This window comes from Oncorhynchus kisutch, linkage group LG13, assembly GCF_002021735.2.
Source record: "Oncorhynchus kisutch isolate 150728-3 linkage group LG13, Okis_V2, whole genome shotgun sequence".
In the NCBI taxonomy this organism is placed as follows: domain Eukaryota; kingdom Metazoa; phylum Chordata; class Actinopteri; order Salmoniformes; family Salmonidae; genus Oncorhynchus; species Oncorhynchus kisutch.
Window position 1 is genome coordinate 65,428,465 of NC_034186.2, and position 25,179 is coordinate 65,453,643.

Sequence of the window (25,179 nt, forward strand, 5' to 3'; positions counted from 1 at the left end):
TCACTCCTCTGACTCATTTCTATAATAGTGTTTACTGTTTGACATTAATGTAATGAAAAGGTTGGGAAATGGGTTCATGAGAGTAGCGAGGTTATGACCAGCGTCAGGTGGGAGGTGGAATGCCGTGGAAGGTGTACCAGAGAGGAGTGATACATCCTCAGATTGGTGTGGAAGTTAGGCTTCATAACAATCATTCCATCATGTCATTTCATAGTAACTACAGCAGTTACTCTTCAGTTTTCCTCCCTGGGTTGGGAGAGCCTCACTTGAAAACCTCAACCCTGTCTACACTGACCTTTAAAACCAGTGATTTATACGTTTTGTGTAAACATTTGTAATCAGTGTCTCTCTAAAGGAGGATGGAACTATGAGTGGGGTGCAGTTAGTCTTCTGTTCTACCCTTCATACCTCTCCCCTCTCTTCTGCAACACCCATTATTTCCACAACAGCTGGACTCAAATTACAGGTCCTCTCTCATCCTGACGCTGCTCTGTCGGAGTGTTTGCACATCTTTGAAAGCTAACAGAGTGCCCTAATTAATTGTCCAGCTTTTCTCTGAAACAATGTCCTAATTCTGCCATTTAGCGTGAGCGTATCATCGTTGTTGTTATCGCCCCAGCCAGATTTTTGTAAATAGTCATATTAAAAACTTTAATCTCTTCAAAGGAAAATGAAGTGCAGCTGAAAAGCCTGTCATGTGCAGGAGATAAATATTATCTAAGCTAAAAACCTTCCTCTACCCCTTCCTCCCCTTCCACTCTCTCATCCTAACTTAATGAATATGTTCAGAAGATTTCACTGGGATGTTTCATCCCTAAACACAAACATCTGATCGTGTGTAGAGGATCTGTTTGAGGTTATGCTATATTACTGAAGTATACAGTATAGCTCCAATGCATAGACCTACTACAATTTACCCCACTGAGTATGACATTTCTTACTGATACTTTAACCAAAGTATGACATTGTGATTTCACACTTTAGTCATTATATAGTCATTATTATTAAGTCCTTATAACATGTCCCTCTGGATGGAATTCCATACCCTCTGAACTCCAGAGTTTGGAGTCACCTATAGGGTGAAACATCAATAATAATAATATAATACTGTCCCCAGTGGGAATCGAACCCATCAACTAAGCTACACAGGCTAACACTACCATGCTCTACCAACAGAGTCACACAGGATAAAAACAACATTTTTTGCATCTTCCCCTTCTGTCTGTTCCAGGTGGCCAGCTGTGGTGTACCACCACTAAGAACATCATGGGGGGCGAGGAGCTAGTGGCGTTCGCCGTGGACTTTGACTCCCGTCTACAGGCCATCAACCACATGTCTCTGAGCGAGGGGATGTACCCGGCTAGACTGCTGGACACCATCCAGCTCCTGCCTCAGCAGGCCGCCATGGCCTCCATTCTGCCCACCGCCATCGTCAACAGTGAGTTACAATACACTCCATGGCTAGTCTGTACTGTAGTCTCACCTAGGGCTGTGTTTGAAATGGACTCTATTCCCTATGTAGTCCACTACTTTAGGCCAAAACATTAAGTAATGCACTATAGGAAAGAGGGTGCAGACTCTGGACAAAGGTATTGCACTATATAGGGAATAGGGTGTCGTTTTGGACATAGCCCTCAATGTCTGTCAGTCCATCCGTCTATGGGCTGTAGATTAACCCAGATGAGTCTGTGTTAAGAGCGGTTGAGATAAGAGCTGTCGACCTTCTGTTTGGGTTCACATAAACACAGGCGAGCCTCCCACTAACCTGTTAATTGCAAAATACAAGCTTCATGCAAATAGTGCATTTGTTTACTTAATAAGGGCTATCTGGGTTCAGCTCGACAGGGAGGTTGTTCTGCTGCAGGCAGATGGTCCAGTGTTTCAGTTGCCCTTGAGAAAGGGCATCAACCTAGTGGTATCGACACAGTCCTATCACAGGCTTGGGTATTACAGGGTTTTTGCCTGGCTTTGGGTATCAAATCAGAGCTATAAAGAGAAAGAAACGTGTGCATGTTGTTGTGTGCGCACGAAACGTACACTGACGCTCTACCCTGACGTTGTACCCTGACGCTCTACCCTGACGTTGTACCCTGACGCTCTACCCTGACGTTGTACCCTGACCCTCTACCCTGATGTTGTACCCTGACGTTCTACCCTGACGCTCTACCCTGTGTTTTACCCTCTCTCTCTCCAGAGGACATCTTCCCATGTAAGGCGTGTGGGATCTGGTACCGCAGTGAGAGGAACCTGCAGGCCCACCTGATGTACTACTGCAGTGGCAGGCAGAGGGAGCCAGAGAGCCAAGGGGAGGAGAACGACAACGGACTCCACCAGACACCCAGCATCTGCCCCTTCCCACAGTGCAACAAGAGCTTCACCAGCGCCAGGGCACTGGAAATGCACCTGAGCACGCACAGCGGTGAGTACAGATGTCCTGCTCGTACTATTAGTATAGTAGTTGAGCTTCTACTGTAGTAATACTAGTAAAGTACTGTAAAGTAGACGAAATGTAGATTTATTTGAGCTTTCATTTAGTCGTAAGTATCTCACCATTGAGTGATGTTGACATGAGATGTGCTTATCATTAAAGGTAATCCGATGTATTATTTTATCACGTTGAGTAGTACAGAACAGTATACCTTTAATATTTGTCAGTCATTTTAGTATCCGGTTTTGTAATGAAAAGTATTGCTTGACATTAAGACACTGTCAGTTTCACATTAGTCAGGTAAAATAATTGGAAAAGTGAACTACTGCTCTTAGCGCCATAAATATACACATCCCCCTGTCAGCTTAAGCAGTTGACAGTTTAGCTTTCAGCCCAACCAAAAATCAGGAGGGTTGGGAGTAAGCTTGGCATAATGCATCAGGTTTTGATCGTAGCCGTAGTTAACGTTAAGGCAGAGTGGGAAGGCAACGAAGAATCTCAACAGTGTCCTTTTATCTCCCTAACAGGTGTCAAAATGGAAGAGACGCTCCCCCCTGGCACCAGCTTGAAATGCACAATCTGTAACTACACGGCGGATTCTCTTATTACGTTCCAACATCACATCCTCTCTCACCTGTCACAGGCCGCCTTCAGATGCAATCACTGCCATATCAGCTTTCAGAACCACAGGGAACTCTTGCAGCATCAGGACTTGCACAGCCACCATGGCCACGGTGGTGGCAGCAAACTTCACAGGGAGAGCGACAGCGAGCACTCCCCCAGGGGGGCGGAAGAAGCCCTGCAGCAGGCGGCGGCCCGCGTCGAGCTGGCCAACCGGAAGGAAGCCCTCCAGAGTCCCAAAGGATCCCTCAGCAAGGACGTCACCATCGACAGCGAGCTGGAGAAGGCTGAGAAAAAGCCCATGCTGTCAGGGTTGAAGGGGGACGGTGGCCATCCGGGCAGTAAGGCCAGCTTCTCCTACACCCGGATCAAGTCTGAGCCCTCCAGTCCCCGCTTGGCCTCCTCTCCTGTTCAGCATAACATGGGCCCCACCTACCCCATGGGGCCCTTCCTGTCCCAGTTCGCTTTCTCCCAGGACATTTCTGTCGTCCCGCAGGCTTCTGAGATTCTGGCTAAAATGTCAGAGCTGGTGCACCGGAGGCTACGCCACGGAGGGAACACAGTCTACCCTCCAGTGATCTACAGCCCCCTCATCCCCAAAGGGGCCACGTGTTTCGAATGCAATATCACCTTCAACAACCTGGAAAACTACCTGGTCCACAAAAAGCACTACTGTAACAGTCGTTGGCAGCACATGACCAAGTCGCCTGACTTCTCCAGCATCTCAGACAAGGCCGTGAGCCCCAACAGCGGCCACAGCTCAGTCAGTATGCTCGCCGGATGCCACCCTTCTGAGGTCACCGACAGCCACCTGATGCAGTCGGCCTGTTTGTCAGTCAACTCTCAGAGTGTTCTGGACATGATCAATGCAGGAGGGGCAGTGAAAGGCCCAGGCCCAGAGAAGGAGCTGCCGGGGCAGGTGAAGAAGGTCTCCACCACCCCGACCGGCGTAGAGGAGAGGCCGAACGGGAAGCAGCAGGCGGTGGAGGGGAAGAGCCCTACCAACACGCCTCTGGTGGAGACTGACGTCAACGACCCCAACCAGACTTCCTGTGCGGCCTGCAATATCACCTTTAGCCGCCACGAGACCTACATGGTCCACAAGCAGTACTATTGTGCTACGCGTCACGACCCCCCCATGAAACGCATGTCCGCCAACAAGGTTCCCTCCATGCAGAGGACCATGAGGACCCGCAAGCGCAGAAAGATGTACGAGATGTGTCTCCCAGACCAGGACCCGAGAGGACCCTCCATTGGGCAGCCAGGGTTCCTGGGGGTCCCTCCTATGGCGAACCCCTGTACCTCCCAGGAGGCGGTGGAGAGCCTGGCCGACCGCTTTCACCCTCGCTGTGACGTCTTCCCAGGGATGGTCCCCAAACACCTGGAGGCTTCCCTCACCGTCACCAAGTCTATCATGGCCCCCAACAGTAATGCCACTATGGACCAGCAGGAGCTGGACGCACCCATCGATCTCAGCAAAAAGTGCTCGCCAATCCCCAATGACAAGACATCGCCAAACTCCCCCAAAAGACTGTTAGACTATCACGAATGTACAGTGTGCAAGATCAGTTTTAACAAAGTGGAGAACTACCTTGCGCATAAACAGAACTTTTGCCCTGTGACAACAGCCACAGCCTCCCAGCAGCACGGTGGTGAGACCATGTTCCCAGACGTGGTGAAGAGTGAAGGCAGTAATCCTGATGACGCCTACGATAAGAGCCCATGTGAGAAGAACGGCAACGATAAAATGATTGTGCAGAATGGGGGTGGAATGTTCCCCCCTCACATGGGCCCAGTGCCGGGTCTCAAGCCCTTCAGCGAGGCTCAGCTCATCCCGACTAAAGACGAGAACATGTTTCTTCCCCACTGCCTTTATCCCGGCGCAATAAAGAAGATGAAAGGTGTCGAGCAAATATCGCCCTACTTCGGGATAAAGCCGACCGATTACGTGGCCGGCGGGCTGGTCATGCAGGGCGAGAGAGAGGTGAGCAGCGAGCAGGAGCAGAGCACTAATGGAGGGGGACCAGAGACGGGGAGAGAGCAGCCTGCTGCCAACGGCTGCCCACTCCCCAGCAAAGAGCCACTGCCCCTGCTGCCCAAAAACAGGGGCATGGTGATAGTCAACGGCGGTCACAAGCCAGAGGAGCGCTCGGGATCGGGGCCCATCCCACCCAACCAGGATAACCAATCCCACAATCTCCAGCAGCAAGACGGCCACCCCTCACCCACGTGGGGCGCGGAGAACCCGTCCGACTCCAACGAGAACGTGTCACCCGCGTCCAAGTCTCCGACCGAGGAGACAGTGCCCACGGTGACAAAGGGTTTGAATGGGTCGTCCCAGGCTCCGGGCAGTGGGAAGTACTGCCGTCTCTGTGACATCCAATTCAACAACCTATCAAACTTTATTACCCATAAGAAGTTTTACTGTTCGTCACATGCTGCGGAGCATGTGAAATGAACTAGTTCCTGTTTAGTTTTCCTGTCCCTTCCCACTCCCCTTTTTTCTGTTTGGGTACACTGTCGTGTCTGGAATAATGCATCACTCACGCAGTTCTAAACGCTGCTTGTGGACAATCAAGAGAGGCTTCTTCTTTCATCATTTTAACACCTCATTGCAAATCATTGGTTAAAAAAGAAAAAAAATGAAAAAATGAATCCAGAGTAATATTGGTGCCACTTTCACATTTATTTATTTTACAATCAGTATTAATAGTAGTGATCTTAATTTAAAATTCAAATGAAATTTATATCAGAGTTGTTTGTAATGTTATTGTATAGTCATTCTTGTGTAGCACACATATTGTTTACACTGTAATGTAGGCTCAATGAAACGATAGAATACAAATGAGATGCATTTTAGACACAAAATAGCTACTGAAGCACTTGTCTATTCTTATTTGCTGTAACAGTTTTTGTATATGCCTAAATGTCATTTGCAGCTTTGCTATTCATGACTCGGATTCTTGGCCTTAACCCTTTGGTGGGATAGCCAGGTACAATCCAGCTGCATCTTCTGTTTTGGCATACACTTGGCTTAGCATACGTATGTGGCTGTGTCCCTGTCTCTTTTCTTCAACTCAGACGTGGATGTTTTCAGGAGGATGGCAACATTCTTGTACAGTACTCATATTTCTGTTTGCTGAACTACACTTTGGTCTCCCTTTCTAGAATTTGCTGTCGATGCAATACTTTGTAAATGAGGGAACATTACTGAAAGCAGTATTATGAGGGGGACTGCATATATTTGAGGGGGGGAAGAAATTGTACAAGAATTACATTTATTGCTGTTGATGATGGACAAGCTGGGTTGGGAAGTTGGTTGGCGGGGGACACTGATGTAAAATAATCATTCCATTGTCCTAATTATGGGAGAAAAAAAGTTTCTTAAAAAAAACGTTGTTGCTATGCATGTATATGGATGGAATAAAGTTCCAGAACTGTTGGAAATAATTTTTATTTTGATGTGGTGTCATAATTAAACTGAAATCCTCAGGATAATCCAATGATGTTTGGTCTTTTCTTTCAAAGCTACAACACCAGTGTAGTGGATGTGTACATTAGATATAAGGGACAGAGTGCTCTGTTCAATCCATATCACGTAAATTCAGCTTTACAGCACGAATCAAATTTAAAGTCAATGTTCCCACTTTAGAGGAGACTGCATTCGCGGTAAACAATGCATGTGTCGGCTCAATGGGAAATTCCTTTTACATCGTCACCTTTACATTCGATCATGGGATCTGTAACGCTGCAGCTTTACAGACTGAATACATCCCAGAAAGAGTTAACAGACACAAATTCAGAATACTTTATTATTTATTTACAAACATTAAGGCAAAACTGTCTGATATTTGTACTTGTAATAAAGTATACAAATAATAAATCAATCGATTGAAACCAGTTTCATTTGTGGACATATATACTTGACATGTGTTCCTGTCAAAAATCATCACTGGAAAAAAACTAAACATGGAACCTCTGACATATGACTTCATCTTCCAGTTGTGAGTGTAGTTGAGACATTTGGCAGCAGAATCAGTGTGTCACTGGCACAGAATTTGAACCTTGAAATTAGAGCAATAGAACTAGATGTCTTCTATAGATCTCTATGGTCATTGGCTCTGCTGTTTGGACTGCCGTTGGGACACCAGCTTCAACAGGTGTTTGCTAACAACAGACGGCCTCTTGTAGATCATCCTGCGGTCCCCTCCTTTAACATGGATCTGGTTGGCCGAGGGGTATGTCTGCTCCAGTAACGTCTTCTGAAGCTGGGCCACCACCTGATGTGGAAGCACATATAGTCAGTCAATGTTCATTTGAGTTAGTTTGAGGGCCCTGCGAGAAAGAGTCAATATGCATTATCCCAATTCCATCCATCCCCTTTCTCCCCGAAGTGTGCACTGTGCGGTAGTGCCGTCCCCCTGAACTAGTGCAGGCGTTGGCTAAGACGGCAGCAATGAGTGGAGCTTCACCTCGAGCTCCTACAAAACATTGCAGGTTTCTACTTTTTCTAGTGTTTTTCCCAAAAAAATCTTACTCAGTTTGTTTTGTGCATTACTTCATACCCGCCCAGGTAGAACTATTTAAATATGAACCGCTTGGTAGTCACACCGTCCACCCGACTTTCTCGAATTCCCAAAGACGGCGGAACAATGGTCTAGGTTCTTCGGTGAGGTGCCAGGTTGCCTGGGAGTCTTACTGGAGAGCAGGAAATAGAGCAGGAAATAGACACAGATGGAGAGGCAGATGTGAGAGGGTCTTAGTGAGATTGAGACACTGGGTGACCTGTCCTCCATTAACAAGCATACTACTCTCCAATGTTCAACCATTAGTGAATAAACTTGATGAACTTAGTGCGAGGATCTCCTTCCAGGGGGACATCAGATTCTGCAACATACTCTGCTTTTCTGAGACCCGACTTTCCTCCCACATACGAACAGATTATATACAACCAGTGTGTTTGACAGTTCATCAAGCGGATAGGAAGAGGGCTCTCTCTAGCAAGAACAAAGGCAGAGGGCTCTGCTTTATGATCAATAACAAGTAGTGCGACAAGGAACACTTACAGAAACTTGCGAGCTTCTGCACTCCCAACTACTTGGTCAAATGTCACCTTTTTTACCTTCCGAGGGTTTTCAGGGATTATCGCTACTTTTGTGTACATCCCGCCCTAAACTCACACCAAAAAAAAGCTCTCAAAGATCTTCATTGGGCCCTGAATAAACTGGAGACCGAGTACACGGAGGCAGCGTTCATTGTCGTGGAGAACTTTAACAAAAGTAATTTGAGAACCGTGCTTCCGAATTACTATTAACACGGGTATAAGGCCATCTCCTGTCCTCCTTTCGGAAAATCTGACCATGACTCCATTTTGCTCTTCCCCATCTACAAACAAAGACTCAAGAGGAAAGTTCCGGTGGTCAGGTCTGTGCACTGCTGGTCTGACCAATCAGAATCCATGCTTCAAGACAGTTTTGATCACATGGACTGGAATATTTTCCTATGCTGTTCAGCTCGGCCTTCAATACCATAGCGCCCCCTGAGCTCACAGCCCTGGGACTTACGTCCTCACTATGCAACTGGGTCCTGGACTTCCTGACGGGCCACCCCAAAGTGGTGAAGGTATGCAACATTACCTCCACACTAATCCTCAACACGGGGGACCCACAAGGGTGCATCTTATTAGTCTCCTCCTGTACTCCCTGTATACCTACGACTGTGTGGCCTCACACAGTTCCAACTCCATTATCAAGTTTGCTGATGACACGACATTAGTAGGCCTGATTACCAACAATGACAAGACGCCATACAGGGAGGAGGTAGGCACTCTGACGGTGTGGTGCCAGGTGAACAACCCCTCCCTCAACGTCAGCAAAACAAAAGAGGTGATGATTGTGGACTTCAGGAGGAACCAAGCTGGGCACGCCCCCATTCTCATCAACGGTCCCATCAAGGAACCTTAGCCACCCGAGTGACGAATCAGACGAGGGCAGTATAGGAGCTTCATGGCTAAAACTAACAGACTGGCCAATAGCTTCTAGCCCCAGACCATCAGGCTGCTGAATAGCCACCACTAGTCAGCTACCTGCTACCTTGAAAGTTCTAGGATTTTTTCAACCCTACCCATTGAGTACACACTTCAGGGTGAAGATTGAGAAATGTAATTTGGCCAGCCACTAGACAGACTAATAGAGGGAGGAAAGTTGTACACTACTCACTTGGTTTAGAGCAGCAGGAATTTGCTCATCGAAAGAATCCCCAATAATCACACTCACAGAAGTCCTACTGGAGAGGGGTTTAAATTTGGAGATTTCCCTGAAAAATTATCAAAACATTACATACAAATCTCAAAATAAGTTTGCTTTTACACTTGTAAATTCTGGATATACTGTAGAGCATATCCAAAATGATTGTGTGATGACAGCTTGATATTACATTCACATGTACTGTATGTTCGTCTCACCTGACTTGAGAAGCACTTTCATTCAGGAAAAAATGTTCATCTACAGCACTGCTCTGGTGGGCGGGGTTACTGAGGAGGTACTTCTGAGAACACAAAGACATATGATAACATTGGACCATGGCCTGAAAGTAAGTGTTTGTGTGTGCATTATAACCTTCACTTGTCTCTCTCTTTCCCTACAATTTAAGCAAAATGACTCCTTAACGCCTTGGTAACTGTAGTATTCAAAAGCTGAAATAAGTCCATGTCTGTTGCTATCAAAAAGTGGGTTCCAGGAAATAGAACCAATATATTTTAACAAACTGTTTAGACTTTAACCTGGAGCAGTTATCAATAGTCACAGTTCATTTCCCTCCCTCCCTCCCTCCCTCCTGAGGAACGATCATTACTCTACCACTAGCTCCATCCCGTGGCTATGTTAGAGATTGTTCTCCAACACAACAAGGTTGAACCATCACACCTGGACATCTCCTCCTGCCCAATAACAGAATAGGGAATTTAATTCCTGGTGTCAGCAGGTATATTAAGGCACATTAAAATCACACATTCAAATGCATTGTTTAAAAATAAGACATTGAGAACATACGAGCTGTTGACCTGACTCTGTCAGACTCACCTGTCTCTGTATGAGGTCTTCAGCGATGTTTCAGTCAGACTCACCTGTCTCTGTATGAGGTCTTCAGCGATGTTTCAGTCAGACTCACCTGTCTCTGTATGAGGTCTTCAGCGATGTTTCAGTCAGACTCACCTGTCTCTGTATGAGGTCTTCAGCGATGTTTCAGTCAGACTCACCTGTCTCTGTATGAGGTCTTCAGCGATGTTTCAGTCAGACTCACCTGTCTCTGTATGAGGTCTTCAGCGATGTTTCAGTCAGACTCACCTGTCTCTGTATGAGGTCTTCAGCGATGTTTCAGTCAGACTCACCTGTCTCTGTATGAGGTCTTCAGCGATGTTTCAGTCAGACTCACCTGTCTCTGTATGAGATCTTCAGCGATGTTTCAGTCAGACTCACCTGTCTCTGTATGAGGTCTTCAGCGATGTTTCAGTCAGACTCACCTGTCTCTGTATGAGGTCTTCAGCGATGTTTCAGTCAGACTCACCTGTCTCTGTATGAGGTCTTCAGCGATGTTGTCCCCCATGATGGCTGGCTTAAGCAGCCCCAGAATGATGAGGATGCGGCTGATGCCTGTGGCAGCTGAGAATTGCATAGCTTGGAGGGATGGCACCAGCTGACTGTACCTACAGACACAGAACACAACATGTGACTGACAAATACACAAGACACACACACATACTGTACCTAGTGAGAAACACACATCAGATTGTCAGGAATGAAAAGCTTAGCAACACCGCCCAATAACTACCTGACTCAGGGTCATGCGTATTATTATTTTTATTTTTTTGCGTGTACCAATGGCCAAAATCAATATATTTGAAAACGTTTGTGCAAAACATTTCTTAATATACACTGAACAAACACAACATATAAAGTGCTGGTCCCAGGTTTCATGAGCTGAAACAATAATCATCCCAGAAATGTTCCATATGCACAACAAAATCTCATCTCTCAAATTTTCTAAACAAATTTGTTTACATCCCTGTTAGTGAATATTTCTCCTTTGCTATGATAATCAAGAAGCTGATTAAACAGCATTATCATTATGCAGGTGCACCTTGTGCTGGGGAAAATAAAGGGCCACTAAAATGTGCAGTTGTCACTCAACAATGCCACAGATGTCTCAAGTTGAGAGAGCGTACAATTTTTGAAAACTGTCAGAAACTGTCTCAGGGAAGTTCATCTGCGTGCTCGTCTTCACCGGGATCTTGCCCTGAATATAGTTTGGCGTCTTAACCAACTTCAGTGGGCAAATGCTCACCTTCGATGGCCACTGGCACCCTGGAGAAGTGTGCTCTTCACAGATGAATCCCGGGTTTCAACTGTACCGGGCAGATGGCAGTGTGGGCGAGCAGTTTGCTGATGTCCCGAGCTGACAAGATACAAATCTGTTGTTCTGCCCCTGAACAGGCAGTTAAACCCACTGTTCCTAGGCCGTCATTGAAAATAAGAATTTGTTCTTAACTGACTTACCTAGTTAAATAAAGGTCAAATAAATTGTTGCGTGTTCAGTGTAATTGCATGCATCTTCCTTTAACAGACAAGAATATAAATGGTTTCCAATCCTGATATTAAATTATCCCCAAATGCAATTTTTCTAAACTGACAAGAATGGAGTATGATTATAGAGCAATGCATGGAATATGATTAGAAAACAGCCCTAAACTAGGCTGTGTTTCACTGTTCTTTAGGATGGGTTTCACTGTTCTTTAGGATGGGTTTCACTGTTCTTTAGGATGGGTTTCACTGTTCTTTAGGATGGGTTTCACTGTTCTTTAGGATGGGTTTCACTGTTCTTTAGGATGGGTTTCACTGTTCTTTAGGATGGGTTTCACTGTTCTTTAGGATGGGTTTCACTGTTCTTTAAGATGGGTTTCACTGTTCTTTAAGATGGGTTTCACTGTTCTTTAAGATGGGTTTCACTGTTCTTTAGGATGGGTTTCACTGTTCTTTAGGATGGGTTTCACTGTTCTTTAGGATGGGTTTCACTGTTCTTTAGGATGGGTTTCACTGTTCTTTAGGATGGGTTTCACTGTTCTTTAAGATGGGTTTCACTGTTCTTTAGGATGGGTTTCACTGTTCTTTAAGATGGGTTTCACTGTTCTTTAGGATGGGTTTCACTGTTCTTTAAGATGGGTTTCACTGTTCTTTAAGATGGGTTTCACTGTTCTTTAGGATGGGTTTCACTGTTCTTTAGGATGGGTTTCACTGTTCTTTAAGATGGGTTTCACTGTTCTTTAAGATGGGTTTCACTGTTCTTTAGGATGGGTTTCACTGTTCTTTAGGATGGGTTTCACTGTTCTTTAGGATGGGTTTCACTGTTCTTTAGGATGGGTTTCACTGTTCTTTAGGATGGGTTTCACTGTTCTTTAGGATGGGTTTCACTGTTCTTTAGGATGGGTTTCACTGTTCTTTAGGCCAGCAGCAATAAACCCTCTAAGCTGAAAGATTGCAGGGGAGAGATGAGGCTAGCAGAGTCTTTGACCTTAGTTTCAACTACAACATCATAGCAATGTGTTTATTCTGAACAATCTGGTTTCCAACAGTGTGACATATAGACAATGTTGCATTGGTCTAAAAACTAAAGACTTATTGGGAATATTCATTAGAAATATGATACCAAAATCCCAAACTTTCTCTAACAGACATTTTGACAGGAGAGAATGAGAGATATTTTGGGGGGCAAATGAGGAGAGCAGCGCTGGGATTTTGTAACTCAGGAGGGCCAATCGGTCTCGGCTCACTGGTGCTTTGAATTGGCTGGTCTCAGCCTGCAGAGCCCAATCAAGTGGCGTCCGCCTCACAGCTGCCCCCCCGCCACCCAACAACCAGTGCTCAGCCCCCCACCCCTAGTGCTCAGACCACCCACAGCCCTGAGCACTTACCCTCAGTGTACCCCCAGACCTAGCTCTCAGCCAACCCACCCCACAGCTCTGGATCTCACAGCCCTCACCCAACTGCTAGGCCCACAGCCCCAAGGCCCAGGCCTCAGCCCACCCCACAGTGCTAGTCAGACCCACAGCCTCCAGCCAGGCCTCAGCCCACCCCACAGTGCTAGTCAGACCCACAGCCCCAAGCCAGGCCTCAGCCCACCCCACAGTGCTAGTCAGACCCACAGCCCAGGCCTCAGCCCACCCCACAGTGCTAGTCAGGCCCACAGCCCCAAGACCCAGGCCTCAGCCCACCCCACAGTGCTAGTCAGACCCACAGCCCCAAGCCAGGCCTCAGCCCACCCCACAGTGCTAGTCAGACCCACAGCCCAGGCCTCAGCCCACCCCACAGTGCTAGTCAGGCCCACAGCCCCAAGACCCAGGCCTCAGCCCACCCCACAGTGCTAGTCAGACCCACAGCCCCAAGCCAGGCCTCAGCCCACCCCACAGTGCTAGTCAGACCCACAGCCCAGGCCTCAGCCCACCCCACAGTGCTAGTCAGGCCCACAGCCCCAAGACCCAGGCCTCAGCCCACCCCACAGTGCTAGTCAGACCCACAGCCCCAAGGCCCAGGCCTCAGCCCACCCCACAGTGCTAGTCAGACCCACAGCCTCCAGCCAGGCCTCAGCCCACCCCACAGTGCTAGTCAGACCCACAGCCTCCAGCCAGGCCTCAGCCCACCCCACAGTGCTAGTCAGACCCACAGCCCCAAGCCAGGCCTCAGCCCACCCCACAGTGCTAGTCAGACCCACAGCCCAGGCCTCAGCCCACCCCACAGTGCTAGTCAGGCCCACAGCCCCAAGACCCAGGCCTCAGCCCACCCCACAGTGCTAGTCAGACCCACAGCCCCAAGCCAGGCCTCAGCCCACCCCACAGTGCTAGTCAGACCCACAGCCCAGGCCTCAGCCCACCCCACAGTGCTAGTCAGACCCACAGCCCCAAGGCCCAGGCCTCAGCCCACCCCACAGTGCTAGTCAGACCCACAGCCTCCAGCCAGGCCTCAGCCCACCCCACAGTGCTAGTCAGACCCACAGCCCAGGCCTCAGCCCACCCCACAGTACTAGTCAGGCCCACAGCCCCAAGACCCAGGCCTCAGCCCACCCCACAGTGCTAGTCAGACCCACAGCCCCAAGGCCCAGGCCTCAGCCCACCCCACAGTGCTAGTCAGACCCACAGCCTCCAGCCAGGCCTCAGCCCACCCCACAGTGCTAGTCAGACCCACAGCCCCAAGCCAGGCCTCAGCCCACCCCACAGTGCTAGTCAGACCCACAGCCTCCAGCCAGGCCTCAGCCCACCCCACAGTGCTAGTCAGACCCACAGCCCCAAGCCAGGCCTCAGCCTACCCCACAGTGCTAGTCAGACCCACAGCCCAGGCCTCAGCCCACCCCACAGTGCTAGTCAGGCCCACAGCCCCAAGACCCAGGCCTCAGCCCACCCCACAGTGCTAGTCAGACCCACAGCCCAGGCCTCAGCCCACCCCACAGTGCTAGTCAGGCCCACAGCCCCAAGACCCAGGCCTCAGCCCACCCCACAGTGCTAGTCAGGCCCACAGCCCCAAGACCCAGGCCTCAGCCCACCCCACAGTGCTAGTCAAACCCACAGCCAGGCCTCAACCTAGAGTGCGCACCCCCCGACCCAAAGTGCTCACCCCACAGCTTTCACCTCAAGTCGGCATTGGCTTGTTATTTCCCACGTGTTGCGATATCAAGTTTTGTCAAAGGATGTAAATCCATAAGGCCTGATGTCTAGACGAGGCTGTAGCCTGATTGAGACTCAGGTATTTGGAGAATCTTAAACTTTCCAATCTTAAACTTCAGCAACAATACATGTTCTACCTGCTACACAGCAACCAACCAAAATGGCTGATGGCAATGCCGGACCCCTAATGGCTGTATTGTAGCAGGGCTTTTAAGAGTTCACAAATAGACAAAAGTTTAATGGTGGCAGCAGACAGGAAAATAGTTGCTGCTACCTTTCTCAATTTCAGCCTCACGGACCATTTATTTTCTTCAAATCAGACATTTAAAGACTGACATTTTGACATTATCATCTTCTTTGCCACTATTTCACCCCTGAAGTCATTCTCGCCCCACAATTTAGAAGGGACTCTTATAACCTGGCTCTTTAGGGACTTCTCTGTCTCCACACATTTCCACCTTTTCCTCTCCATAAACTTTATCAGCCCCTGTTTCAATCTGGTCAAATCATTGCTCTGTCTGTCTGTCTGTCTGTCGCATTATTTCAAAGATTCTCCAGCCACCTGTCCCTCCTTATTCCCTCCATTTTTAATTCTGCCCGGGAGGGAGGATTATGCGAGGGAAGGCATGCGTGTCAAAGGGAAATTTAGCGGGTAAAGACAGCCCAGATTGGCGGGATGAATTAAGGCGATAAGAGGGGAGAGGGAGTGGAGGAACCATGTGCAAAACGCCTCAGCCATGTTGGTCATTTCAGAGGGCTCTTCTTTCCCCTTCCTCCTCAGGAGCGGCAAGGCAATATCTAAATGAATAACGTGATGAAATGAGTTTGTGCGGCGGACTTTCTGCTGTTTGACTTTCCCATCTGGATTAGTGCAGGCTGAATAGACGCTCTGTTACTTTTGTTACAACTGTCGCAATTCACTGTCGGAATTTGGCCCCCCGACAAGATAAGGGGGCCCTGCCTCATTAGCATGTCATTCCATATGCAGGGCCTCCATTACCGGAGAGGGAGCTCACGGACAAAATAGACTATTACACGAGTAGAACGTGGAACATGTTCTATTACATGACTAGGAGAGAACACAGAACATGGCCAATTACATTAGAACACAGAAAAGGGACTATTAAGTAGGCTAGAATGTAGAACATGTTCTATTACATGACTAGGAGAGAACACAGTACATGGATTATTACGCAGGTTGGCATTTTATTGTCATGAATCTTCCCCTTGGAGGCAACCCTGCAGAGTGGTCAATTGCTGGCACAGCCACAAATTCATACAATCTTATTTTAAACATAACTCTAACCACACACACCACACACTCTAACCACACTCTTAAATTACATCCAAAAAGTACATTGTGGTCTTCACACATTTTACGATACACCATTTTTACTTTGCAGCTGGCCCCTTTAGCGGAAATGGGTCAGTTCTGCCTCCTGGGCAAGATTCATGAAAATAAACATCAACCTGCAGCTATTACACGAGTATGAGAGAAAACGTAACAAGGACTATTACAGGAGAGAAAACGTAACAAGGACTATTACAGGAGAGAAAACGTAACAAGGACTATTACAGGAGAGAAAACGTAACAAGGACTATTACAGGAGAGAAAACGTAACAAGGACTATTACAGGAGAGAAAACGTAACAAGGACTATTACAGGAGAGAAAACGTAACAAGGACTATTACAGGAGTGTCAAAAAGAAAGTGTAATATAAAACTACAAGTGATTCATTGGGAGATTCCTGTGAAATACAGTGACACCAAACAGAAGGTAGAACTATTCTCATTGCTACCTTGTAGTGTTACTTGGAAATACTTCTAATACAGGGATCCAGTCACATGCAAGCTGCGAACATTTGTAAATGAAATCAAAGTGCCATTCTTCCTGAGATGAACAACTACTGAAAATAGAGACATGAATGAATGACTGCAGACGGATGGCCTTTTTATTAAACCAATAGAGCAATTCCCCACTTGGCCAAAGTGTGGCAGCGTTGTACTACCCAGAACAGCCAGACCCGCAGCAGTTCCTTCCTCCCCGAATCAATACTATAGATTCTAGTGGAGGAAATACATGGGGGCCCGAGACAGCCCTGCTTCATTAGTGGAACGGAGCAACAATAGTTATGCTTACAGCGGTGCCAATTACAATTAATTGGGGTTCCTGACTCTCCTGCTTGTCTCTGGGGAGCTGTGCTGTTCTAACAGTTAGCAGAGGCTGAGAGGCAGGAAGAAACATAGGAGTCATGGTTATTCTCTGTCGCAGAGTAACACTCCCTCCCTCTCTCTCACGCACACTTGAAAGATTCACACACACACAGTCAGGGTTTTTCAATTATCATCAATCTATATCCTAACAGAGTGCGTCATATTTCCTGGTGTTACTGTCCACTCCACTAGGTCACAGAGTATGGAAAGATCTTTACATCAGCTCTGGTATTGGAGGTGTCATCAATAACGTCACATTCTACCTCATGCACGTCCTTTGACTATTTTTGGAAACGTCAGCTCAAAACTTCAACCCTAGAGACGGTCCCTTTTTAGTCATGTGTTTCAGAACCAGCCTTCTACCCAGCCTGTAAAACTGCGACGGAAAGCGCAGATGGACACACTTTCAACAAACAAAGCGAAAATAAAAGCATTTGGTTTATAAATCAAATTAAACGAGAGGAATCATCTAAGCCGATCACACCAGTCCATCATCTGACAAAGTGACAGTCAAACAAATCTATCTCTGCCTACCTTCCTCTACTAGCGGTCTGGCTAGGGGGGTCTGAGTGTCAGCGAAACAGGAACACACAGTGTGCCCAGGGCCGTCTGAGACAGTCTGTATCCTCAGTGTGCCCAGGGCCGTCTGAGACAGTCTGTATCCTCAGTGTGCCCAGGGCCGTCTGAGACAGTCTGTATCCTCAGTGTGCCCAGGGCCGTCTGAGACAGTCTGTATCCTCAGTGTGCCCAGGGCCGTCTGAGACAGTCTGTATCCTCAGTGTGCCCAGGGCCGTCTGAGACAGTCTGTATCCTCAGTGTGCCCAGGGTACTAATGAGGGATCAATGATGAATGGGGCCTGGCTGGATGTGATATGGAGTCTCCATCTGGACTCATAACTCTATCAGGTTTCCATACAGGTGAGACTGATCCACCACCAGACCAGGCCCACCACCCCAGCTGGACCATGCCCACCACCCCAGGTGGGCCCTTGCCCAGGCCAAGCCCACCACCCCAGGTGGGCCCTTGCCCAGGCCAAGCCCACCACCCCAGGTGGGCCCTTGCCCAGGCCAAGCCCACCACCCCAGGTGGGCCCTTGCCCAGGCCAAGCCCACCACCCCAGGTGGGCCCTTGCCCAGGCCAAGCCCACCACCCCAGGTGGGCCCTTGCCCAGGCCAAGCCCACCACCCCAGGTGGGCCCTTGCCCAGGCCAAGCCCACCACCCCAGGTGGGCCCTTGCCCAGGCCAAGCCCACCACCCCAGGTGGGCCATGTCCAGGCCAAGCCCACCACCCCAGGTGGGCCATGTCCAGGCCAAGCCCACCACCCCAGCTGGTACAGTAGCTCATGTGTGCCTGCTGAGAAACAGCCAATCAGGTGGGGCTTCCATCACACCATCAGACACATTGCTTTGAACCTCTGGTTCTGCTCATTTAAAATGTCCCTGCAGGTTAACCAACCATTAACCCTTTAAAGTAAACCCCTCCTTAGGACACTAAGCCATCTTCCTCTCACCTTAACCAGCATTGACCTTTTCTTCTACTTGATATTATGAAGAGGGCAGATGTTGCTCATACTAACATGAAAACAACTGTCCTGAATATCTGAAATAAGGAAAATAAGCAACATCATGAATGCAATTAGCCTATTTCTAAATAGTTATACTCCAGTGATTTCATGATGCAAAGGATTCAGTTTGAGTAAACACATTTGAAAAGCTAGAGTAAAATGGTCTTTTGACGATCACGCAACGCTCATTAAACAAACAATAAGGACAAGCTCATTAAAATAGAATACTTCCCCCTGTTTTGGATTATATTAAATAGGAGTCAATATTTTCTAGAAGACAAATTCATTCTGTAATACACCAACTCTAATACACACACACACACACAAACACAAGTTATGAGGTCCAATTATAAACTGAAGTCTGGTATCTATGGTTCCCTATCTCCTTCCTATATAAAACACTAAACACTGACTGTTACAGTAGATATTAGGAATCTGGCCTTCATGCCAATGTGTTACATTTACATGTAGGCCATTGTCTACTGTAGACTTTAGGGAGTGTCGGGTTGACTGCAGATTTATGTGATTCTGCTGAATATTACACTATCATCAAGTGCGAACGCAAAGATACTGTACATATAAAATTAGGTCAACTTCACAAGACCCATTTTCAGGGTAAAGAAAACAAACTCATTGTATGCGCTTCATCCTGTAGGGATCCGACTAAAACCACGTCCCTGAATGAATGCAATCTGTATGGCTAGACAGAGGGGCATCCACTAACTCCTGCCGTTCTGCTGACTTTATTTCTCATCAGGAAGTATTATCTCTGGCCCCTAGCCTCAGAGGAGAAATACCAAAAGGAAAGATATAGCCTGGGATCCAAACTGAGACAATGGTGAAATAGAGCATATCAGTTTGGATTCCAGGCTAGGGAACTCTAGTCTCCATCTCGCTCTACCTTTGAGTTAATCTAAAATAAAATAATAAAATAAAAAGGAGAAATTCTCAGGAGACGGTGCCGATTCGTTTTGTCTGGTAAAACAGCAGTAATTTGGGAGAGAGCCGTGGTTAATGAGAAGGACTTTGATGTGTAAATCCTGGAGCCCAGGCAGAGAGGAGCCTCACTGATACCGTCTCCTCAGGTATCATCACGGTGTGTGTGTGCACGCAACGTTATATGAATGTTAAGTTGTATTGGACGTTGTTGCACTTGTATTATGTTCTAATGAATGTCAATACACACACACTTCGGTGGCTCCGGATAGAACTACAAAAATGGTTTCAGTAATCTTGATATGACATATTTCCTGTTTCCTATCTAAAAATCAGAGAGTAATAATATAAGTCTACTTCATGCAGCAATCCTTTCCTCAGTTGATTTCTAGGTTGCAGAGTAATTGGATCTCCAGCCAGTACACTGTAGTCTGCTAGGCAGCAGGGAAATTAAATGAATGCCTATTAATCAGAGGATAATTGGAAACATATCTCTGATAAATGACACGGCTCCACTTACAGTCACGTACAAATTAGGCCATTTTCAACGACTCATGTCTTATCTCACTAAAGAAATGAAATGTTATATAACCCCACAGAGCAAATGGGATGCTGGTGGAGGGAAATAACAGAGACGAAACTAGGGACGGAAAATCCCTGGAACTTTCCTACAATCCACGTTTTCCAGAAATCCCACCGTTTGGAGGATCCTCAGATCTCCTGCATATTCATTGCTTATTCCAGGAATCTTCCAAGTGCAATTTATGGAAAACGTAAGAGTTTTTGGAAAAGTTACAAGAATTTTGCATAACAAATGTTTTTGTTTTTTTGCAAAGCATATGGAAAGTGTTTGTTCATGAATAATACCTTTGAATACAATGTTTTTGTTCAAAGATATTACGCTTGGGGAGCGTGTAGCATTCACCCTCCAATTGATACAAAGAAAAGCAATATTATAAATGGTAGGGTCAAACAAATTTTCAGCTTACATATTCTCATGTGTTTACCTGTATTGTTTTACAGCATATTACCATATTGTTATGTAAATCACTGCTATTTACTGATGACTGAATAACTGACAATTTCACTAATGTCCTGCCTGATTATCATAATATCCTATATGGTAATTTATGAACAATGAATATGAATAGGGTTATATGTCCATTATCCACAGCTTGACATGAATCATGCATAGGGAAAAAAAGAGACTTATTATTAAAATGTGTGCCATCTCTCCCCAACTCTAATTCTCCACTCTCATTTCTTCCTGATGAAAGAGAGTGGGATCTACTAATGAGTTCCTTTGGCCTCATTAATCATGTTAATGCTGCTTCCTGTCCAACAGAGATAATCAACTACAGTGGATCCTATCCACTATCCATACAGCAAATATGGATGGAGTCAAGGGCTTGAGTAACACAGTACTACTAACTCGCTCTGCTCCTCCTTTCTCCCTTCCCTCCCTCCCCTCCGTTCCTCCTCCTCGAGGTGACTTACCAGTACTTCTGCCACTGGTCCTCCTCAAAGATGTCCTCTGGAATGGGATCAATAAGGACAAGGTCTGACACCTGCCTGAGAACAGTAGAGGGGCAGGGAAGAAAAACAAATAAAGGGAAAGAGAGCGAGCGAGAGAGAGGGAAGAGAGATGACACAGTGAAGAAAAAAAGAGAAAGAAACAGTGATGAAGTGGGCCTCCAGTGTCCGTTCTGACCCATCCCCTATACCCTTCCTGTCCTGTCCGTAATGAGTGTGAGAAGGATTTCTCTGCCCCGGTTTTCTGTCTGATTGATCCAGACCCACTGGCAGACAGATGGATGGGCCCACACCCCATCACCACATCCAGGGAGGAATATATTTTATTCTGCATGTGTCATCCTCTCACCATCGCTTAATTTAATCTCTTAACTGACGCACATCACGGCTGATGAAATGCTAAATCTCTCACCTCGGGCCGGGAGGCTGATCCCTCCCTGCTCGTGTTAATCACTAGGTTTCTCAGAAATGGGGGTTGGTGGGGAAGTGGGGAGTGGGGGTAGATCATTTATGATGTCCTTGGGTTTGATGCAGTGCTGAGTATCTACAGATTGTGATGATATTTTTGAAGTACTGGAGTTACTGTAGTCAATCATGTGAGAGGGAATAGGATGGAACTCGAACAGGGATGAGAAAGTGAGAACGCTCAAAGTTTGTCAAACTGTGCAAATCTTTCCCCTTCATTTGGGATAGAGGCATAAAGCTGAATCTACACAACCACTTTTGACATATGAACATATCAACCAACTTTTGGAGGGTACCTATCACTAAGCGATCTCAATATATTTTGACTTGTGGCAAGTTAGGCAAAAAGAAAAGAGTTAGCCTATATTTTCCATTGAGATCCCATTGCTAGGTGGGCAGGGAGACTCACGCGTCATGGATATGGCTGTAGAACCTGGCGTTGAGCGTGCCCAGTTCAGACCCCACCAGGATGAGAGGCGTGGCTAGACCAGCTAAACCGATGAGGCGGTGGAGGTTGTCCACCATTCTGTAGGGGGGAAAGACATCAATCAATTCATCAAATGTATGTCTTTACAACCACAGCTGTCACAAAGGGCTTTTACAGTAAAACACATCAACCCCTAAGTCGGCAGCTACACCATAACAACAGAAACACTGCCATTGAAACCCTTTAAATCAGCCAGTGTAAATAAGCCTAGTGGAAGAAGACCCTGGCTACTTTGCCTTGTAAAGCAGGATATATACAACAGAAAAAGAACATCATCAAGTGAAATGCAGCTCCCCACATACAGCCATCTGATGTGTTGGGTCTCTTACACTAATAAATCAACATTGGAGAGGAGCGAAGAGGCCAGGATGAAGAGGTTTCACTGCAGCAGCAGAGAGAAGAGAGGAATGCAGTCATCAAACCCTCAGCTTGCCAGCTTATTGAATTCTGGCTAATTGATTGCTTGTATCAGAAGGCGGCGGCTGCCTGCTCTGCTGTTAGCCTGGACCAGATCCCAAGGTAACAGAGACTGCTGACCTGACCGTCTACATACAACCACAACGACATCCAACCATCACTCAGACAGATTTAAGCCACAGAGATTAGGGGAGAGTCATGGACAGGGCAGGCCATGGCAGGGAGATTGTGGGGCAATTGACCCCAATGTCTCTGATTGGACAATCCGTGAGGTGGCCCCACATGGCGCTTAGCCAAGGGGAATACTAAATCTGATAGGGAATGGTGTGTGTGCTTGTTGAGAATCAGGGCTTTAGAATAACTTGCATCAAACACCTGTTACCTTGACTGTAGTAGTAGACTATTAGGTAACACTATTATTTTGGTACTTTTTACCCCCTTTTCGTGATATCCAATTGGTAGTTAGTCTTATCCCATCGCTGCAACTCCAGTACGGACTCGGGAGAGGCGAAGGTCGAGAGCCATGCGTCCTCCGAAACGCAACCCCGCCAGGCCACACTGCTTCTTGAGACAATGCTTGCTTAACCCGGTAGCTAGCCACACCAATGTGTTGAAGGAAACACTGTACGCCTGGCGACCGTGTCAGCGTGCATGCGACCGGCCCGCCACAGGAGTCGCTACAGCACGACGGGACAAGGACATCCCGGGCCTGCAACCCTCCCTAACCCGGACAACGCTGGGCCAATTGTGCGCCGCCTTATGGATCTCCTGGTGTCGAACCCGGATCTGTAGTGACGCCGCTAGCACTGCCTTAGACCGCTGCGCCACTCAGGAGGCCTATTAGGTAACACTTTACATTAACAATGCATGAAAAACAAGATGGAAAGGATGAAAATTTGCACGACAGAGTAGCCTAAAACTGCTTCATTTTGGTATTCTGGGGCGAGCAGTTATAGGTAAAACTTTAAAATGACAGGATAGAGAAAACAAGATGCTTACCGTCCAGTGGTTGACATCCCCCAGACTTTCTCCGTCCCTGTACTTTCATTCTGCAGGACTCTTTTACTGAACCCCAGTCCCACTCTGTCATAAGTGCACACCTGTGGGTGGGAAAATGGGAACAATCAAATGTATTTTTTAAGCCTTTTTCACAGCAGCAGTTGTAACAAAAACATTGGAACCAAGACAATATTTGCAATCATATTATACACAATTCTGGTCAGAGAATGGAGTCCATCAATTTGTTTGTCCCACAAAAATAAAACCCTTCTAGAACTGTTGAATCATTAACAGAGTTGCCTGAAACGATGTAGTGTATTTCTCCTTACCTTGGTTAGCAGTGCAATGTTCTCTTGTACATGGAACCAGATGTCAGAGGACATACCAGTGGGGGCATCCAGTATGACTACACAGGAAACAGAGTAGTTAGGGCTTAAATCACAGAGGAGATGACAGTTCTGTTGACATTTCTGGCAAGCTAGCAGACTTACCAACTGGCTGTCCTTGTCCTTTGCACATCAGGTGCATCTTTTGACCTAAACCGATATCTATAATTTCACCACCTGGAAAAAAAAAAGATACAAATTAATCAATGCTGATAATCTTAATCATAATGTAATGGTTTTATTGACCTTCTGTACTCATTAAAGAATAAAGTTGAGGGAGGAAAGTGAATGTCAGTGAGGCAGGAAGGTGAATGTCATGTCTGCAGCAGGTTACCTTCTGGCAGTAACAGTTGGCCCTCTCTTTGCAATGATGCATAGTTCAGAAAGGGAGGGATGAGGATGATGAGGAGGAGACATTTTCCAACTGAGGTAACAGTCGACCAGCACCTGCTCGTTTTAGCCCCTTGTTGTGGTTGATGTTGTTGCTGTTGTTGACTGGTCTCTCCTGAACCTGCAGTCTGTCTGTCAGTCTGTCATAGGAGAATTATAATCAACATGTTATATCAAAGTGTGGATAAGCTACCTAGCTGGCAGTTGCAGCTGTCAGTAAGCCATAGTTACATAAACATGTGTCAGTCAAAATGCCTCTGCAATGAGCCTTGGTATGGCTTTAACTAAAGCATTGTGTCCACATGTAAGTTAAGTCATGTAACCAGTGTAACGTTAATGGAAGATAGTAATATCAGGTCTAGGTAAAGCAATTACTATGCCTTGCGGTAGTACTTAGCTAGTTCAGTTTGTTCTGAACATCTGAGAGGAGATGGCTAACCGAGCTAGTAACGTTAGATTAGCAGCCTAGCGAAGTACAATAGATAGCTACCCTTTTGACTGTCCTAGCATCTCCAGTGGCTTCTTGACCGTCTGTCCTTCTGCGCATTTTGAGTGTCAAGTTATAATAAAGTATTCTAGAAACGATCTATCTATCTACCAGCTGAAACCGGGATGTGAATTCACAGGATTGAATGAATGCAACGCGTTAGCTAGAACTTCCTGGAAATGTACAGACGCCGAAATGGGACAACAATGCTTTTAGCTCAGAGGCGAGACTGCAGCATAAATTCGGTGTTCACTGCCACTACTACTACTACTACTGCCGCCGCCACCGCCGCCTTCTTCTTCTTCTTCTTCTTCTTCTTCTATGAAGTTTAACGGCGGTTGGCATCCAATTTGTTGCATTACCGCCACCTACTAAACTGGAGTACAACTCCCTTATACTTTACTTGAAAAATAAAAATTTACTAAATAAATAACCTAACATCTAACACTATACTCACTAGGTTTAAAATGATATAAAATAAAATTAACACCCCCCCCTACTCCACTAATTAAATGTATTTATTCCTACCTCATGCCATCACCC

General features: G+C 46.7%; 2 protein-coding genes across 3 annotated transcripts in view; one reads left to right on the forward strand and one right to left on the reverse strand.

Annotated features, from left to right (window-relative positions):
* The window catches only part of LOC109901881 (zinc finger protein ZFPM2), a 147,319-nt gene extending 140,773 nt beyond the window's left edge, over nucleotides 1-6,546 (forward strand). The window contains exons 6-8 of the mRNA XM_031786956.1: nucleotides 1,232-1,438; nucleotides 2,195-2,419; nucleotides 2,956-6,546. Of these exons, the coding sequence (XP_031642816.1) occupies nucleotides 1,232-1,438; nucleotides 2,195-2,419; nucleotides 2,956-5,507 (2,984 nt within the window). The 3' untranslated portion in view covers nucleotides 5,508-6,546. The remainder of the gene's footprint in view (nucleotides 1-1,231; nucleotides 1,439-2,194; nucleotides 2,420-2,955) is intronic.
* Nucleotides 6,547-6,833: 287 nt separating this feature from the next.
* LOC109901882 (uncharacterized) lies at nucleotides 6,834-24,954 on the reverse strand. Of its 2 annotated transcripts, XM_020497884.2 has the most exons (11): nucleotides 24,640-24,954; nucleotides 24,094-24,289; nucleotides 23,865-23,936; nucleotides 23,703-23,779; nucleotides 23,374-23,474; nucleotides 21,880-21,996; nucleotides 20,970-21,044; nucleotides 10,613-10,751; nucleotides 9,513-9,595; nucleotides 9,268-9,364; nucleotides 6,834-7,329 (listed from the first exon to the last, which is right to left on the reverse strand). In XM_020497884.2, exons 1-11 carry the CDS (start codon nucleotides 24,694-24,696, stop codon nucleotides 7,162-7,164), a joined length of 1,182 nt encoding a protein of 393 aa, XP_020353473.1. In that variant the 5' UTR covers nucleotides 24,697-24,954; the 3' UTR covers nucleotides 6,834-7,161. The 2 variants fall into 2 exon arrangements, with proteins under 2 accessions (XP_020353473.1, XP_031642817.1); XM_031786957.1 differs by lacking the exon at nucleotides 9,268-9,364 and having other exon boundaries at nucleotides 24,640-24,915.
* Nucleotides 24,955-25,179: the final 225 nt, after the last annotated feature.

Coding starts and splice junctions, on each gene's coding strand:
- LOC109901882 (XM_020497884.2), bottom strand. CDS start 24,696: ATGCGCAGAAGGACAGACGGTCAAGAAGCCACTGGAGATGCTAGGACA. Junction 23,475..23,702: donor ACATTGCACTGCTAACCAAG/GTAAGGAGAAAT, acceptor TCCCACCCACAG/GTGTGCACTTATGACAGAGT. Junction 7,330..9,267: donor TTCCTGCTGCTCTAAACCAA/GTGAGTAGTGTA, acceptor CTTCCACATCAG/GTGGTGGCCCAGCTTCAGAA.